This window comes from Papio anubis, chromosome 6, assembly GCF_008728515.1.
Source record: "Papio anubis isolate 15944 chromosome 6, Panubis1.0, whole genome shotgun sequence".
Classification (NCBI taxonomy): domain Eukaryota; kingdom Metazoa; phylum Chordata; class Mammalia; order Primates; family Cercopithecidae; genus Papio; species Papio anubis.
Window position 1 is genome coordinate 104,891,284 of NC_044981.1, and position 18,413 is coordinate 104,909,696.

The 18,413-nt window shown below is 44.6% G+C and overlaps 1 protein-coding gene across 5 annotated transcripts in view; it reads right to left on the reverse strand.

Moving 5' to 3' along the window:
- Nucleotides 1-18,208, reverse strand: part of ZDHHC14 (zinc finger DHHC-type palmitoyltransferase 14) — a 300,740-nt gene extending 282,532 nt beyond the window's left edge. For 3 of the 5 annotated variants that reach the window (XM_031667336.1, XM_017958196.3, XM_017958195.3), the window contains exon 1: nucleotides 16,671-18,208. In XM_031667336.1, coding sequence (XP_031523196.1) covers nucleotides 16,671-16,915 — 245 coding nt within the window. In that variant the 5' untranslated portion in view covers nucleotides 16,916-18,208. The remainder of the gene's footprint in view (nucleotides 1-16,670) is intronic. The other 2 variants (XM_017958193.3, XM_017958194.2) reach the window with 2 other exon arrangements.
- Nucleotides 18,209-18,413: the final 205 nt, after the last annotated feature.

Below are 18,413 nucleotides of genomic sequence, written 5' to 3' on the forward strand. Positions count from 1 at the left end.
CCTAACTGTGGATGCTGAGGAAATGAGCAAGCTAAATCCCCACTTAAATGTTTACTGTCAGACACATAGAGCTTTTTCTCTTCTTTTGTACCAATCAGTGGAGACGCAATGAGCCATCGTTTCAGAGGAGTCATTATAACAACAGAATTCCTTTCTCTAAGCAAAAAATGGAGAATAAGTAAGAAAGGCAAAATGTATTACAAAATAAGAAACATTTTAATTTGATACAATTGTGTTCCTATAAAACATCTTTACAGTCCTCCTGGCCCAGAAGAAGGAGTACTTATTCAAGCTGTTTCTGGAGCAACAGTAATTATTCCCATTATTCTGTCTTGGTGGGGGCAGCAGGACACTCATGTACTTTAAAATCTTCTTTGGAGGAGACAGGACTATCCCACACTGAGAAGGAAATTGAGTTAGATGTCAGATTCAGCCTGGCCTCCAGCCTCCGCTTCCCTTTCTTCCCCCCAGATGAAGGATGGCTCAGCAGGCCCTCAATTTAGCCCCATAGGGGATGGAGCAGCAACTGCCCCAGCTGGCATTAGAGATTCTTCCCCCTGCCGGCAGGCCGCCCCTCCATCCTGACATGACGCCAGTGGAAGTAACCACATCCCTTCCCTGACCCTGCCAGGTTCCCTCGAGGACTGCAGCCTGGCCTGGCGCTTTTGGGTCCACCCAGCCTGCTGGGCAAAAGCTTCTAGCGGTCCATCAGACTTGGGACAGGGACCCTGCTCCCTAGGGACACACGTCCCTGTTTCCACACTCTACCGAATCCAGTCACTGTCCACTCTGTCTCCTCTGCCCCAGTCTCTGCCTACCTGGGGCCATCTGGGGAGCTGTGAGGCTGGGGCGCTGGGGAGCTGGGGGCTGGGGAGCTGGGGGGCTGGGAAGCTGGGGAGCTGGGGAGCTGGTGGGGCTGGGGAGCTAACCCCATGCTGCCTGCCAGGCTGGACTCCCTCTCTCTCCCCTGGCAGTTGGGTTTGTCTCCCCAAAGCCTGTGTCTCTGCGCTGGATGGCAGACCCATCTGCAAAAGGCAAGTGTCATTAACCATAATAGACACTGTGGTCAGCCAGACAAATAATCCCCTCCTACCTCCTACTGTCTCGGGACTGCCCCCCTCAGAGGGATGCAGAAAAGTCTTCAGAAGTTCAAGTCCAGCTTTGTACAGGGAACAATAAGAATCTGGGTGTGGAAGGGAGAATAACGTTCCCCCAAAAACATCCACATCCTAATCTCCAGAACCTGTGAACATATTACCTTACAGTACCAAAGGGAATCTGCAGCTGTGATACATTAAGGGCCTTGAGCTGAAATTCCCGGGTCATCCAGGTGGGCCCAGAGCAATCCCACGGGTTCTTAAAAGCAGAAAGCCCTTCCTGGCTGCAGGCAGAGGGGCGTGTGATGATGGAAGGAAGACACGGAGCCTTGCTGGCTTTGAGGATGGAGGGAGGGGGCTGCAAGATAGCTCCAGAAGCCGAAAAAGGCAAGGAAAGAGAATTTCCCCTACAGCTGTCGGAAGGAACACAGCCCTGCTGACACCCTGATTGTAGCCCAGGAAGAGCAGGATTAGACTAGACTTCTGATGTACAGACTGTAAGATAATCAATCTGTGTTGTTTCAAGCCACTCAGTTTGTAACAATTCATTACAGCAGCAAAAGAAAACTAATTCTGGGGGAAGAGAGAATGGGCAGTAAGGAGAACGACTCTCCATTTATTTCCAAACTTAAGTCTCCCCCTTTACGCTTGACTGGGGCTCCCATTCAGGGAAACCTGAGATCTTTCTTGACAATACCAACTACGGTCCACAAATCCACACAACCTTCCAAAATCAACAATTTCACATAAGACTCAAGAATAATCTTTATCTCAGGTTCAAGGGGATGATATTGTCCTGGTAGATCGTTCCTTGTCTCACCATCCGAAGCCAAGAGGCAGAGAACTTAGATAGAAATAAGTGGAACTCTACTTCATTGCCACTTCAACTTCTAAATTAAAAAATAGAATGTTAGTAGTTTCCTAGCTCAATAAAGGCATACAGCTTAAAAGCAATGCTTCCTACCTTTATTTTTTTGAGCCAAAGAAGAAATACAGTTTCTATATAAAACACTGTTAATTCTAAGTAGTAATTTTATGATGGGAAGAGTGGGCTTCTCCAACATTCAGTATCTAGCTACCTTTAAGCAGACAAGAGCATACCTCTTGAAATATCTGTGCAAAATATGCTTATAGCTAATAGAATAAGAACACAAACACAAACTCAGTGTGTTTCCTAAATAGAGCCATCATCACCATTTGACTGTGTATGTTAGGGCCATGCTGAAATTTAATTTGAATGGGTTTCAATCTTAAAGAGAGGCAGGAAAATCTGTACCAAGTTTGTAAGTGTGAGATAATTTAAGTAAAGAATTCTTCTTCCTGCTTAAAAAGACAAATAGACCATATATAGCTGCAGAATTTAACTTGACTTTGGATTTTATGTTCAAAAATGCCCTTATCTGCCATCAAGAATGTGAGTATGGGAAACTCATGGCATTAAAAGACCCCTAAATAGGAGCATTCAAGATGATAAATTGCTTTGATTATATAAATCTGAGGCTTGCTGGAAAGATCAGCTTGCTAGGAGTCATTACTTGCCTAGCTGTCCCCTTGTGGGACAGCAAGGCTCTGCAGACCACAAGGCCACCATAGGCTATTTCTGGAAAGGCCTTGGTGTGTCAACAGCATGGCAGGCAGGTGAAACAGGCCCCTGGCCTTCTCACTAACCCAGAGAGGGGTGAACATCCTGGTACATGACAGTGTCAAAAAGATGTCCCTAAGAGAGCTGTGTTTCTATGTCTAGAGGGAGACAGGGAGGTCTACTCTAATGGTATGTTAGCTCCAGCTATAAAGGGGCAAGGAGGTAAAGGCAAAAACAGACCTACATCAACAGGACTGCTATACGCTGAGATCTTAGGGAACAGAGACTCTCATCTGTTGCTCTTAATAAACTATGAGAAAAATAGAAAGGCCTCAAGTACTGATTTTATACAGTTTTGCACAGATTTAGTTTCCCAATAGGTGTATGAGTGTATCACTATATATGTAACAGACACAGTGTAGTAAGAAACTTGGGATTTTTAAAATTTATTTTATTTTCTTTTATTTTTTTTATTTTTTTTTTACAGAGTCTTGCTCTGTCACCAGGCTGGAGTGCAGTGGCGTAATCTCGGCTCACTGAAACCTCCACCTCCTGGGTTCAAGTGATTCCCCTGCCTCAGCCTCCCAAGTATCTGGGAATACAGGCACGTGCCACCATGTCCAGCTAACTTTTTATATTTTAGTAGAGACGGGGTTTCACCATGTTGGCCAGGATGGTCTCAATCTTCTGACCTCGTGATCCGCCGGCCTCAGCCTCCCAAAGTGCTGGGATTACAGGCATGAGTTACCACGCCCGGTGGAACTTCGGATTTTTAAGGCCAGAGTGAAGGAATAATACGGACAGAGAGGCTAGGTGTGGTGGCTCACACCTGTAATCTCAGCACTTTGGGAGGCCGAGGTGGGAGGATCACTTGAGCTCAGGAATTCAAGACCAGCCTAGGCAACATAGTGAGACCCCATCTCTACTAAAAAAAAAAAAAAAAAAAAAATTAGCTAGGTGTGGTGGTATATGCCTGTAGTTCCAGCTACTCCAGAGGCTGAGATGGGAGGATTGCTTGAGCCCAGCATGTCAAGGCCGTGGTAAGCTATGATCATGCCACTACATTCTAGCCTTGGTAACAGAGCAAGACCTTATCTCAAAAAAATAAACAAATAAAACGAAAAATAGAGACAGGGAGTGAGGAAGAAAGCTGGCAACACCATCCAGGCGTGGGGTGGTGAGGGCCTAAACTGTCAGTACTCACTACTTTCCCACCAGGGCACATGAGATGAAGGGCAGCTTCTGCCAAGCAAGTGCTGGGACTGGGCAAAATCATGGGTGCATGAATTGGTCGCAACCCCTGTCTCTCCTGCTCAAAGAAGCATTCTGGAATGGAAGGGAGTGGGAAGAGCTGACCCTGGATTTACCATTTATTTTTTAAATTCTCAAACTTCAGCAGTGTAACTTTAGTGTTGTTGGTCATACATGAATCACTGCATGCCCCAAACCAGTCCCAACACTTCATTTGAAACATTGTGGCAGTTCAGTTTTCTAGTTACTGTGGCTGTATAATAAAGTGTCCCAAGATATAGTGAGTTAAAGCATCGATGATGTTATTTTGTTCATCACTGTACAATTTAGGCAGAGCTCAGCAGGAACTCTTCATATCTGCTCCATTTGGCTTTCACTGGGATGACTCAAAAAAGTGGGAGTGGGGTGAGGTCATGGAGGTGGGGGATTCAAATTATGTGAAGGTTCATTTACTCAGCTGGGGTTCCACTGTCACCTCTATTGCTATGTGGTCTAAACCCCTCTACACGGCCTCTGTATTACAGGGGTGTCCAGGGAGCTAGACTTCTTGTGTGGCAGCTCAGGGCTCCAAAGGTGCATGTCCCAAGTGACAGAGAGAGAGAGAGAGAGAGAGAGAGAGAGAAAGAGAGAGAGAGAGAGGGAGAGGCAGGTGGAAACCTTGCCATGTTTTCTAACCTCGCCTTGGAAATCACACAGCATCATTTCTGCCACATTCTGTCCTTCATATGTGGGCTGGCCCATATTCCAGAGGAGAGGAATCAGACTCCACCTATTTATGGGAAAAGTGTCAAAGAATCTGTGAAATGATTGTGAACCAGAACCTTAAGTATAGACACAGAGAGGAAGAATGCAGTTTAAGAGACACGGAAGGAAAGGAGGCGCAGAGCCTGATGGCTACCGGTAGGCGGGAAGGGTGGAAGTGAGAATGTTCCCAGGCCACAGTTCTGCAACCCAGGAAATGTTCTTTCCTGAGAGCGGTGGGGCCCTGAGACTCTCTATTGAGAAGATACTGCAGGCCATTCAGCTTTCAATGACTTGCTTTCTGGAAATCAGAGGACACCTCAGCAAAGATCTCTACAGGCAAGAGGAAATGCCAGGTCGGGGGCAGGTGCTTTAAGCAGGGGACAGAGACACAGAGATGAAGGTCACATTTGAAAAGGCCAGAGCAACCACCATGACCGTGCAAACTTGCTTAGGAAAGTAAGACAGGCCGGAGAAAGAGGAACAAAGTTAATTAAAAGCAAGCAAGAAAGAAGAGATACGTGATGCAGGGGAAAAGGAAATTAACTAAAGGTAAGTGGGAGAGGAACATCCTACAAGTTACAGAAAAAGTTTCAAAGAAAGAAAAAGTAGTCACAGTATCTCATACCACGAGAGATGGTACACTTACGAGAGATCTTATGAGAGAAAGGGAAAAGTGAAAACTGAGAAAAATACCAGATTATGTCAAGGAAGTAGCCAGGAACACACATTTTAGAGGCTTATTTTATTTCTATGATCAGTACAAGAAGGGCAATCATTTATCAGCAAGTAGAAGTAACATCTCAAGTAGACTCTGGTATTTAGAGTTAAAATAAGCTGTTGCCTTGTATTCATGAGCCATGCCTGAAAATCACCAAAAGATAGCAGACTTATAGAGCTCAAATTCCTTCCCAAGTGGGTTAGATCGCCATTCCTCCACTGATAAGATTATCTCAGGGCAAGTCACAGGCAGGGCCGTTGGCTACACCCTCCTCTATCAGCTGCCTTGCTGTGCCCCGCCTCATTCCCATGGCTCTCAACAGCATGGAAGTCAGCAGTTTTTAAAATCTAGTTTGAAGATGTACAGAAATGATTATACTGCTGTTTTTAAATGGTGCACTAAAGTGTGCTTAAGTTGTTCTAAAATAGGCTGGGCGCGGTGGCTCATGTCTGTAATTCCAGCACTTTGAGAGGCGGAGGCAGGCGAATCACCTGAGGTCGGGAGTTCAAAACCAGCCTGACCAACATGGAGAAATCCCGTCTCTGCTAAAAATACAAAATTAGCTGGGTGTGATGGTGCATGCCTATCACCCCAGCTACTCGAGAGGCTGAGGCAGGAGAATTGCTTGAACTCGGGAGGCAGAGGTTGCAGTGAGCTGAGATGGCGCCACTCACTCCAGCCTGGGCAACAACAGCCTGGGTAACTCCATCTCAAAAAAATTTTTTTTAATTGTTATAAAATAAAAAAGTGCCATTGCAGTTGAAATCAAGTCTATGTCCAAAGTCTCTAGAAGAGGACAGGGAGGTCTACCCTAATGGTATGTTAGCTCCAGCTATGAAGGGAAAAGGAGGTAAAGGCAAAAACAGACCTAAATTAAAGATCATCTAACTTCTACAGATAGGAGGATTGGAGTCAAGGGGGATCAACACACACACACACACACACACACACACACACACACAAATCTTTCTCTTCATTCTGGGTCCAGTCGTGGCAGAGGAAACAATTTTTTTCTCTCAGGTAAGCACCAAAGACTAGAAAGTCTACAAGAGCAGAGGCCTGGCTGGTTCAATCAGAAACCCTTGCTGTCAAGGCTTCCAAAGAAAGCTGGCTACATGAGAAGTCCCCACACACACACTGGGGACTGTACACACATTAGGTATGAGATCAGAGAAGAGCTTCAAGGCACAAAATATTATAAGGGATAAAGAAAAGAAAAAAAAATTAGCTTTCTTTTAAAATCAAGAAAAATTGGCATCAAATTAAGCTAGGAGATGAAGATCTGTGATAAAGTACCTCACTCATCATAAGGATATACATTTCTATAAACCATGCTCTTAATTGTATACAACTTCAATGATCAGTTGATAGCTAGGACTTATCATTGTAATAAATATTTTAATATCACGTAAAAGCCAATGAATCCCATGCTAAGTTCTCTCTCACTTATCCAGGCCTAAGCATTTGGGTCTAGATGTCATAGTCACTGGCAGGACACATTTAAGAGGATCAAAATCTGTAAAACAGAGTCTTGCAGATTCTGCATTACATACAAAATGACGGCAAAGGCCAAGAATCAGTAAGAAGTCAAAGAAAGAAAGATTAAAAAGCATATGAGGAATAAACCGGGCATATTTACACAAATCAAATCCTACAGCAGTAAAAATGAATTACATATATATGCAACAACATAAATGAATCTGAGAAATACAGTATTAAGTTTTTAACAATCACAAGTTGAAAGTTGTGAGAGCAATCACTCCCACTCTAACAATGAGAACAAGCTAGATTAGCTACAAAAGCATAGTCTGAAAAAAATCTGTCAGGGAGCTTAGAAAGCAAAGAAGCCTGAATGTGTCAAGTCCTTCCCAAGAGAAAAAAGGCCAACAGCTGCTTCCTTCCCCAGCAAAGCAGCAGGAAGAACAGGAATCCACCATAAACAGGAGTGAGGAGAAATCAGCTAAATTTTTAACCCACATTAATGGCCATATGTGGACTGCCATATGAATTATAATTCCAAGGAGGCCTAGCCACCAGCCACTCTTTCTTTACCAAATGATCTTTACCAAAAACACAACAAAACTACACCAAAGGCTGGGGGTAGGGCAGGAGACTAGAGAGACATCTTCTCTGAAGCCTACAGGACCTTGCTTCAGGGTATGGTATAAAGGGTCAGAATGTAAAAACTGAGAAAGTCACTCTGAGGTACTCCAGGCCTTCACTCAGACCACTGCAACAGCCCTCCAAAAGCTGCAGCACAGCAGCTGTGCAGATTTCTTGAGGTACAGAAACTTGGTGCAAGACTGAACACAAAGACAACTTCCCAGTGACCCAAAAAGCCAGCAGTCAGGCTGAAAAACAGAAATCTCCCACAGTTTCGTAAGCTGCTCTTAGGCTGTAAAGCATTTAAAAACCTCCAGAGTTTTTCCAGGGCTCAGATCTCAAGCCCTGATTCTGCCCTCAAAACATTTGAAGCCAGTGATAAAATGAATCTAACTGAAACTTCCCCAAGGCCCAAACCTGTTTCCATTACAAACTAGATTGACTCACGCACACTAGTGGCCTGAAAAAAATAATTTAACTTACTATAGACTTTATAATTCTCTTATATACAATGTCTGGCATGCAATAAAAAAATTACAAGCTTGAAGGAAGAAAGAAAATATAACCCATAATCAAGAGAAGAAACAGTCCAAAGAAACAGATTCAGAAATGATGTAGATGTTGGAATTATTAAAGGATGATTAATAAACATGTTAAAGGATCTAGCAGAAAATATTAACCCAACCATGAACAGATGTAGGATTTCAGCAGAATAATGGAGACTCCTTAAAAACTATTTTTTAAGCGTAGAAGTGCTCAAAATAAAAAAATAAGATATCAAAATTGACTTAACATAGAAATATTAAACTTGAAGACAACCTGACAGGAATTATCCAAACTAAAACACAAAGAGGAAAAGAAAATAATTGACAAAAACATGGAATAAAGTATCTAAAAAGTATGGGACTATATAAAATGATATCATATATAATTAAAGAGGTACTAAAGAAATATTTGAAAAAAGAATGAAAAAATTTCCCAAACTGATGAAAGATATCAATCCACAGATCCAAGAAGTTCAGCAAACCCCAAGTGGGATAAATGTACAGAAAACCATACATAGGCATGTTATCATATTCCAACCACTGAAAAAAAAGATAAAGAGAAAATCAGCTGGAGAAATATCACACATGACATATGGGGAGAAATGCTAAAAAAAATAACAACTAAGTTCTCATCAGAAACAAGAGATCAGAAGACAATGGGCTAATATCATCAAAGGTCTGATAGGAAAAAGACTATCAACCTAGAATTCTATATCTAGTAAAAATATGCTCTTAAAATTAAGGCAAAAATAAACTTTTTCAGAAAAAGCAAAAACCAAGATAATTTGTCACCAGCAGACTTGCATATAAGAAATGCTGAAAGTACTTTAAGCCAAAGGAAAGTGATATAATTAGAAGAAATGAAGAGTACCAGAAATGGTAAATACATGAGGATAAATATAAAAGTCCATTTAAAATTATCTCTATTTAATATATGTACATATGTATATATGTGTTATATCTTATACATGTGTATATGTGTTTTAAAATATATTTATTTTACATAAATTTATTTTTATTTTAAATACTACTGATTGTTTAAAAATAATAACATTTACTGGCTTTATAGCATATATGGATGTAAAATATATGACAATGGGTACAAAGGGTGGAATGAGTAAGAGGAATTATAATGTTTTCTATTTCTTGCATTATTTGTGAATAATAATACTATTATTTGGAGATAGACTGTAATAGGTTAAAAATGCACATTGTAATCTCTTAAAACTAATAAAAATAGCACAAAGAAATGTAGCCTAAAATTTTGTTAAAGATAAAATCAAATACTAAAAATGTGCAATTCATCTAAAAGAAGTCAAAAGGTGGAAAAGAGAAACAAAATACACATTAGTTAAATAGAAAACAAATATCATGATGATAAACCCAACAATATTGGGACAAATGGCAAAATCTCAGTGTGGACTGTTGTATGCATGTTAGATTTCCTAAAACTGATACCATTACTGTATTTATGTGGGAACATCCTTTTTCTTAAAAATTACATGCAGAAGTATTTGGATGTAAAGGAACATAATATCTGCAACTTACTCTTCAAGGGTCTGAGGGGGAAACTGTTAATAGCAAGATTGAGGGAGAGAGGGAAAAAGACAGAAATAGTTGCAGAAATATGTTAACAATTGATGAATCTGAATGGAGTGTATACAGAGTTCTTTAGTCTTGCAACCTTTCTGGAAGTTTGAAATCATTTCAAAATAAAAGTTATGCCATCTGCAGAATTACATGGATTCATGAACAGACTGCCTTAAATCCTATGCTGTGATGCTATCTTATGTTAAATCCATATTAAATCAATGTTAGCATTTTTAAAAGACTACATATGGCATGATACCATATTTGTAAAGAAAAATAAACCAAACCAAACAACCTATTGTTTGGGAATACACACACTCAAAGTCCCTGAGAGAAGACAAAGCAAGGTGCTGATAATTACCAAGCTCAGACTGTGACGACCTCAAGGAGGGGCAGGTAGATGTGACTGGGCCAAGACAGAGGACCGAGTAGACTCAAAGCATTGGTGTTGATGAGCTTCTTGGGTTGGGTGGTAGTTTCATGGCTGCTCTTTACAGTATTTTACTTCAAAACTTGTAAGTGTTATATATCATCTTCTGTATCAATCTCACATTACATTTTTTAAAAGATGGAAATTGGGGAGGTAGAAGATCATCCAGTTTATAAAAATAAGTTTGAAATGGGACCAACCTTCATATTTAGTGATGAACTGAACAAAAGCATTAGGTTAGTCCCCAATCTGAATCAACTGACATTTTATTAGATCCAAATTCCTGGATGTAACTAATTAAGTATCTATTGATCACCACTGTTTTTCACTTTCCTAACAACCTCAGCTATAAAATAACAAATGCACTTCCCTGCAACTTTTAATTTAAATTTTCTTGCTAAGACATAATAACTCTGCCATGAATAAATTATGTGCAACACTGTACTGAAAAAGAAAAAAAATCCAGGATATACAGATATGGCCCATTAAATAATTAACCATCATTATCTTATTATAGGAACCTAGAGGAGTCCTTTCTGCACAATTTAGTATCACTTCCCACTAGCTAAAAGGGAACACAATAAAACATGTGTAGTCAATAGTATCCTTAAGAGTTTTATTAGATAAATTCAAGTGTCCAAAGTGAAGAGCCTATAAAATGAGAAATCATTCTAGGTGCTGGTGGTTGTTAGGTAACATTCAAATATATCCCAGAGTGCTTTATTTGCTTAAAGCATTTAGTTCAAAAATAAATACTAGAAAGAAGTCTTGGTTAGCCAAGAGAACATCCCAGTGTTATCACTAGTTTTCTAAATAACTAAGAAAAGCTTTTCCTTCTGCTTTAATTAACACACTTAAATTCAGAAGAATTACATCAAATAATCAAAGTTTCTGAGGCAAATGTGTTCTACAAGACATTATTAATTATAAACTTTATTAATGTACAGAGCTTTACAAAACGCAAAAACTAAAGCACAAGAAAGGTATTTTCTGAAGTGTTTCAATATTACCATTACTTCATTGAACAGCAGATATTTACTGGGAGCTTGCTATTATAGACCAGGTACTATTCTAAGCCCTGGGGATACAGCAGTGAATAAGGCCAGTCCCTATCCTCAAGGAACTGACATGTGTTGATCACGTACACAAATGAATGGGTTAGTGCTTTCATGTCAATGGAGCATAAGGTTTTGAAGTCACCTAAAGTTCTTGTGGAACCACAGTGGATTATAAATGTCCTTGGCTCCATGTACTATGTTCCTAGGAACTGTCCTGTGGTAAGGTCCTGAGGGTCATGTATTGTCTGTATCAACCCCATGGTGTTCTACGATGCACAGCATGGCCAGCACTTGGAAAAAACAGATGAGACTCTATGCAGATGTTTTCTGAGATGGTGGAGAGGTTGATGCAGTTCTGCATGGTCAGGGTGTGGTAAGAAAATATGGGGTCATTATATGTTATAAAGGCAGCACCCTCTACTAGAAAATAAAAGTTACCCGTCTATAACAGAGACGTTCTTCGAAATACACTTTTATTTTCAGGGGAGAGCCCCAAGTTCCATCTTCAAAGCAAACATGATCCCAGTTCTACTGACTCCCCAATTATTCATCATTTGTTTCAGAGGAATTAGCTAAATGTAAAAAGAAGGAGGGAAGGAAGGAGGGAGGAAAAGAGAGAAAGAAAGGTTTTTTAAACAAAACATCAATAGACTTCTAGTGATGAGAAATTTGAGAATGTCCCCACATGCTCAAGTGTCTGAGCCCCAGGAACACGTCCAAACTTGTCTGTGGTGACAGTGTAGAATGGGGAGACCCAGTCAAGCCCCAGATCTAAGCAGACCTTCCTCACCTCATATGATGCTGCTGAAAACACAAACCTCACTCAACCTCCTAGTTTCCTTCCTTCCTTCTACCCCGGTAAGCAAGACTATGACAGTTTAATATTTCAGGACCAAAGACTTTTTATTTTAAAAATTATAACTATAAACAAAAGCAGGCTGTATGTGTGCATATGTCAGGGAGAAGAAGAAATTGTTAATGTTCACTGATCTTTTCAAATTCTACTTCTGGGAATGTGAGAATGACGACATTGCATAGACAGCCTTGATGAGACTCTTAATAGCTGCAAAGAGGGTGAGCTGTCTGGATAGCACTGCAGTCGACTCCCCACCTCCCCTAAACACAGCTATGAAATGCTGTCACTTTTCATCAGTACTCCACACGGTGCATAAAGATGCCAACAGACAAGCAGTACCTCCTTGCTTGAGAAAGAGTACAGTATTGCATCTGGTTGCTTCTAGTAGCTTTCTGTACTGTCTTCACTGTTCTGGGATGGTGGCTTCAAATACAAAAATGAAATCCAGTCTGGATAAGGACAGGTCCCCAGACATCCCTGAAGGACTCCCATTCTGAATGGGTAACAGGAAAGCCACAGTTTCACAGAGGCTCCTTGGACTCACACAAAGGAGCTTATTTTATTTTTATATTTTTAAATTTTTATTTAAAAACTTAGAGATGGGGTCTCACTATGTTGCCCAGGCTGGTCTCGAACTCTTGGGCTCAAGTAATCCTCCTGCTTCAGCCTCCCAATGTGCTAGGATTAAAGGCATGAACCACTGTGCCCGGCCAGGTCTTTACTTTAATAGCAGACTGCACAGTTCTGAGTTTTTCACAGTCACAGTTGCTTATTAACCTACATGTTCCCTTCCTCAAAATGCTCTCAAAAAAAGGTGACCAGAGTCCTTGCGGGGGCTACTTCTAAGGTTTACTCTAACAATATGAACCATTTATTGAGCCCTTGCTATGTACCAAACACTGGTACACAGTATAGCATATACGGTACTGTATATACTATACCGTATACTATGCAGAGTATACGTTCTCCATTTAATCTTCCCATCATTTAAAGGTAGATTATTATTAATCGCAGTTTACAGACTGGGAAACTAAGGCTTAAAAAAGACCAATCATTTGCCCAGGGTTATACTGCTAGTAATAAGCTTAGGGTCTGTCCTTCCAAAATCCATGCCTTTAACCAGTACTCTAGACTTGAACGAGGAGCAGCACAATTAGTCAGAAACAGCACTGGCTTTGCAGCCAGAAGCCTTCCCACTAATTAGCTGTGCGACCCTAGGTGACTAACCTCACCAAGCCTCTGTCACTTCGTCTTAGATGTGGGAATAATCATTCCTACCCTGCCTTTCTCCAGGGGCTGAAGACTGTATCAACACCTGTTGCTGAGTTCTAGTAAGTTCATTTCTCTTGGACAAACTTTCTTGTCCATCTGTTCAAGATCAGGAATGAGAGCTGGGATGAGAGAAGAATTGCAGACAAGGGAGGGCTAAAACTAAATGACTAAGTTATTCGTTCTTCTTGTCACACATTTTATTTGCTTATGTGTAACTGGCGAAACACAATTCTAATGTTTGACAATGAATTTTACTAACATTAAAAGATATCTAGACATGATAGCCAGGTGTGGTGGTTCACGCCTATACTCAGCACTTTGGGAGGCCAAGGTAGGAGGATCACTTGAGCCCAGGAGTTTGAGACCAGCCTGAGCAACAGAGTGAGACCCCTATGTCTCTGCAAAAAATACAAAACTTGGCTGGGCGTGGTGGTGCACGCCTATAGTTCCAGTTACTAAGAAGACTGAGAAGAGAAAATCGTTTGAGCCTGGGAGGCCGAGGCTACAGTGAGCCATGATTGTGCCACTGCACTCCAGCCTGGACAACACAGTGAGACTCTGTCTCCAATAAAAAGCTATCTGGACCTGATGGTCAGGTGCAGTGGTTCACACCTATAATCCCAGAACTTTGGGAGGTCAAGGCAGGAGGATCACGTGAGGCCAGAAGTTCAAGACCAGCCTGGGGAATATAGGCAGACTCCATCTCTATAAAAAATTAAAAATAAATTTTAAAAAAGCTATCTAGACATGAAATTAAACAATCAAAATAGGGGACCACATAGTATGTGTTCAATAAATAACTAGAGGAAGGCAGGAGAAGGGCAGGCCAGGGGCAGGCAGTACTGGCATTTCTTCTGGATCTCGCTTAGGGATTGGCCTGTTGGTATTTTCTTTCTCTCATGGGGTTAACTTGTTCTTTGGTCTCTAGCAAATTAATTTGGTCAAATTGGTTATTTAATTTATGAATAAAGAACTTGAAAGCAATGCAGTGACAAATATTCTCAGCTGAACCATAATATTCTATAGCTTGAACAGCCTCTGATTTTTCTGAACAGAGGCATCATACTAGGATGGGCCTCTTGCTTTCTTGAAATGTCAAATTGCCTAGTTGAAGCAACACCCATGGAGACCAAACACACACACATATACACACATACACTCCCACAGAGCTGATATAAAAAAAGATGCTGCAAACAGTAGCTAATAAAATCCCAGCGCACACATTTATTCCTACAGTCATCAGTTAACACAACACTGACGCAGAGAAAGATCCCTAACAACCTGCTAGTGAGGACTTTTGGGAACTCTTGAAAAAATACACGCAGAGATCAAGAAACGAAAATGAATTTATGATGGTTTGGTTCGAAGCTATGTTTGAACGAACAAAATAAAAGATGTTAAGTAATAACTGGGGGAATCCCTAACCATACAGTGGGGATTTGGGTATATACAGAATATGAAATATTCATCACTCTCCATGGAGCACACTTGTGGCTGGAGCTCTGCAACAGAACCACAAAATTAACCCATTTTCTCCACAGTTAAAATCGCTAAAAGAGCAAAAGTGCCGATTTGGATCTGTTCAAGATTTAAAAAAAACAAACAAACAAACAAAAAAAACATTAGGAACACAGTGAATACTCTGCAACTAGAGGAGCACCTGTAACTAAATCCGCCATTAAAGAGATGGCATTTCTGTTAAACCACACGGCATCATGGCTCCAGTGCCGGTGTTTATCCTAACACCTAACATAAACTTATGGGGAACCTCTGTGCTCCTTCTTCCAGTTTCCAGGGTCTGTAAGGACAAGAGGCTGCTCTCAGTGGGGGCCCATGGGAGCAACAGCAGCATAAGTAGAGTGAGTCTCCCTGCCACTTTGAATGACTGTTCACACCCTTCCCCTCCCGTCCACAGGTCCCCCACTGACTCTACTTACTAGTGTCAAACAGATACAGCACCTAAACATCAAAGGGGGACCCGGGGAAGTGCACACACCATCGGAAATGGGGGAGAGGAGTTGTGTGTGAGAAGAACTGGGGAAGGGGAATTTGCTTAAATCTGACATCCTTCTCATTGCCTGGTCTAACTCAGTCCTGTTAAAACTGCTCATCAGAGCAGTGTCCAGATACAAAACATTTCTCCTGAGAGTCAGAGGGTTTTGAGTGACAAGTATTACATTGTCAAGAGATCATTCATTTCCAATTGAGACAGCATTTGGAAGAGCAAAAGCCCGGCACGAAATTAGAGCCTATTAATCCTACTCAGAAACAAAAGTAAATAAATTCAAAAGGTTTTAATTAAGCCTACCCAACAGGAGGAGGCGGAGACTGAAGGAGTATCATGCCCAATAAAACCCAGGATTTGGGAAGCCCAAAGAACTCCCTATAAATATATTGCTTTTTTTAAATTCTGGGGGGAAAAAAGTAACTCCACCTTTCATTGAACATAGGATACCAGAAATTACATAAGGAGTTGCATTCCAAATGTTGCATGCAAAGAGAGCAACTGAAATTGATTGGAATGCTTTATCTAATCACTGTTAATAAATAAGAATACCTTTCATTAGTTGGCAGAAGGACAGTTGCTACTGGTCAATTTGATTTTCCTGAAAACGGTGAAGACTTGCATGCACTTTTCTTTTTCCCCAGATATAATCCCTAAAGTCCAGACTCTTTCTGGAATCAGAAGTTGTCATGTAGTGTCATCCTCTTCCTTAACAGACCTAAAGTCTCCTTTCACGTGTTCCCAAATTGTTTGTTTTGGACATTTTATTGCAACCTTTTTGAAAGTGAAGAGTTTAGAAACCTTATGGCAAATAAGAAATTGTGAATCCAGAGTGAGCATGTTAAGAGGCTGGAGAATGAAAGGATCTATCCAGGGCACACTAGGTAGCCGATACTTTGAAACCTGAAATAACCAAGATTCCTCAATTATTCGTCGAAGTTACATGGGAGATGTAGTCAACTGAGCGTAAGAAGATGCCCTATTTGTTGTCAGCAAGGGGGGAAAAGTCAGTTCTATGTATCCCTGGCTTAGGAATCTATCGCACCCCACCTTCCCACGGCAGGCTACATCTGGGTTGATTTTCTGGGTTCCCAAACTCGATAGAGAGCGCCCCAGGGATAAAGGACCGGCGGCCCCACCTGCTGGGTCCCATCCGCCACCTGGAGCAGGAAGGCCTGGCCCCCCTTCCAAGTGGACCCCTTCCCTCCCTGCTCCCAGAAGCCCGGCCCAGAACGGCATTCTCTCTGGGGACCCAAAAGCAATCAGACATTTAAAAGAAAAAAGAGGGAGCCCGGGCTGGCATTATATAACAATTTACAGTAGATAAGGCTTCTAGAAAACGAAAGCAGCCCGAGGAGGGGCGGGGGACAGGGAACGCGAGGGGAGCGCGGCGTCGGGGGAGCGGCCGCCGCCACTTACTCGAAGGCGAAGAAGAGTCCGCTAGTGACCAGGATGAGGACGAGCGTCAGGTAGAAGACGCCCGTCTGCCGGGCCATCATGATCCTCCCGTTGCAGAAGAACTTGTTTCTTCCCGGGAACACCTCCCATTTCCTCCGGGCCGCGATTTTCTTCTTCTTGTGGGGCGACTCCATGGGGGAGGAGCTATGGGTGCTGATCTGGCTGTACTCGCAGTCTTTCATAGGCCCGCCGCCGCCGGGAGGCATCCACGAGGGCAGCCGGCTGGGGGCGCACACCCCCAGGAGCCCCCCGGCCGCGCGGGCCCCGCCGAGCCACGACCGCCGCCGGCCGCCCGGCCGCCCCCCGAGCCGCGGCGCCGCGGCCCCTACACGGGCTCCCGGCTCGGCGACAACTTTGCCGAGGACACCCAGGTTAACCCTCCGGGGAGCCCAACTGTCATAGCAGAAGCCCCGCTCCGTGGGGGGACGGCGCTGGTCCGCAGCCCGCGGCAGCGCTCCTCAGTCGCTTTCAGCCCGCGTCCCGGGGCGCGGGGCTCAGCCCAGCCGGCTCCCGGGTCGCCGAGCGCCCGCCCCCTCGCGCGGCTGCCCGCTCGGCCCCGCAGCCCCCGGTTCCCCGGCTGCGCCTCGGCTCCGGCCCGCCGACCCCCTAGCACTGAGCCCCGAGGGGACACGAGGCGGCGGCCCCGGCGCCGGCTTCCTTGGGAGCCACTTCTGCGCCGCGGCCAGGTTGGGTCCACTCCTTCCTCCGGCGGCGGATCCTCCCAGGAGAGAGCGCTGGGGACTGGGCGGCCGCGCGCGGCACCGGCAACCCCTCCCAGGGGTGGGGACAACCACGCACGTTTTTCTGTCAGGAGCCTCTCGCACCGCGACCCGGTGTCGCTGCGCCTGGCAGCCTAGTCGAGTCCGCGGCCCCCGCGCGGGGATGCCCGGGCCGAGGGCGGCGGCGGCTCGCGGGCCGCGCGGCGAGGGCTCCCTTGCTCCCTCCTACCCGGAGGAAGCGGCCCCGGCGCGAAGAGGGCCGCGGGGACACCGCACAGACACTTGTTTGCAAGGCTCAGCCCCGGCGCGCGCGCGGCGCTCCGAGTGGGTCCGCCTCCTCCGGGCCGGGTGGGCGGTGGCCCCGCGCCTCACCCGCGGCTCCTCCTCCTGCTCCTCCTCCTCCTCGCCCGCGAAGCCAGGGCACCGGCGCAGCGGGATTCCAGCCCCAGTCCCCTCGGGCGGGCGCCCTGGGCTGTGGAAGGCGCGGGGGGTTCCCCGTGCCATCGCCCGAGTAGGGATGGGGTTGGACGCCCGGCCCCGCCGCGCTGTGTGCTCCTGGCCGACTTCAGTCAGTCTCGCGGCTTCTCCCGGGTTTATCCCCCGCAGCAGCTGCCGCCTCGGGACACGCTCATTCCCACGGCCACCGGCAAGCCAGTCCTGGCGACTCCCCGGGAGCTGAGGAGCCGCGGCGCGGGGGTGACCCTCCCCGGCCTGCGCCCCCCTTCTTCCTCCTCCCCAGCTGGGCGCGTGGTCGCGTCGCCGGGGGACTCTGCTGATGCCCGAGGAATGGGGTGGGGTGCCGGGTGCCAGGATGGGGAGAGGCGGCCCGAGGCCGGCCTGACTCCGGGACCCCGCTGCGGGTGAGGGTCTCGAGGCCCGGCTTCCGGGCCGAGAAGGGCAGACGAAGCGGTCAGGGTCCCCTCCGGCCCCGGCCTCCCTCCCGGAGTAGAAGCCCCTTGGAGGCCAGGTTCTGGGTTGCTGCCGC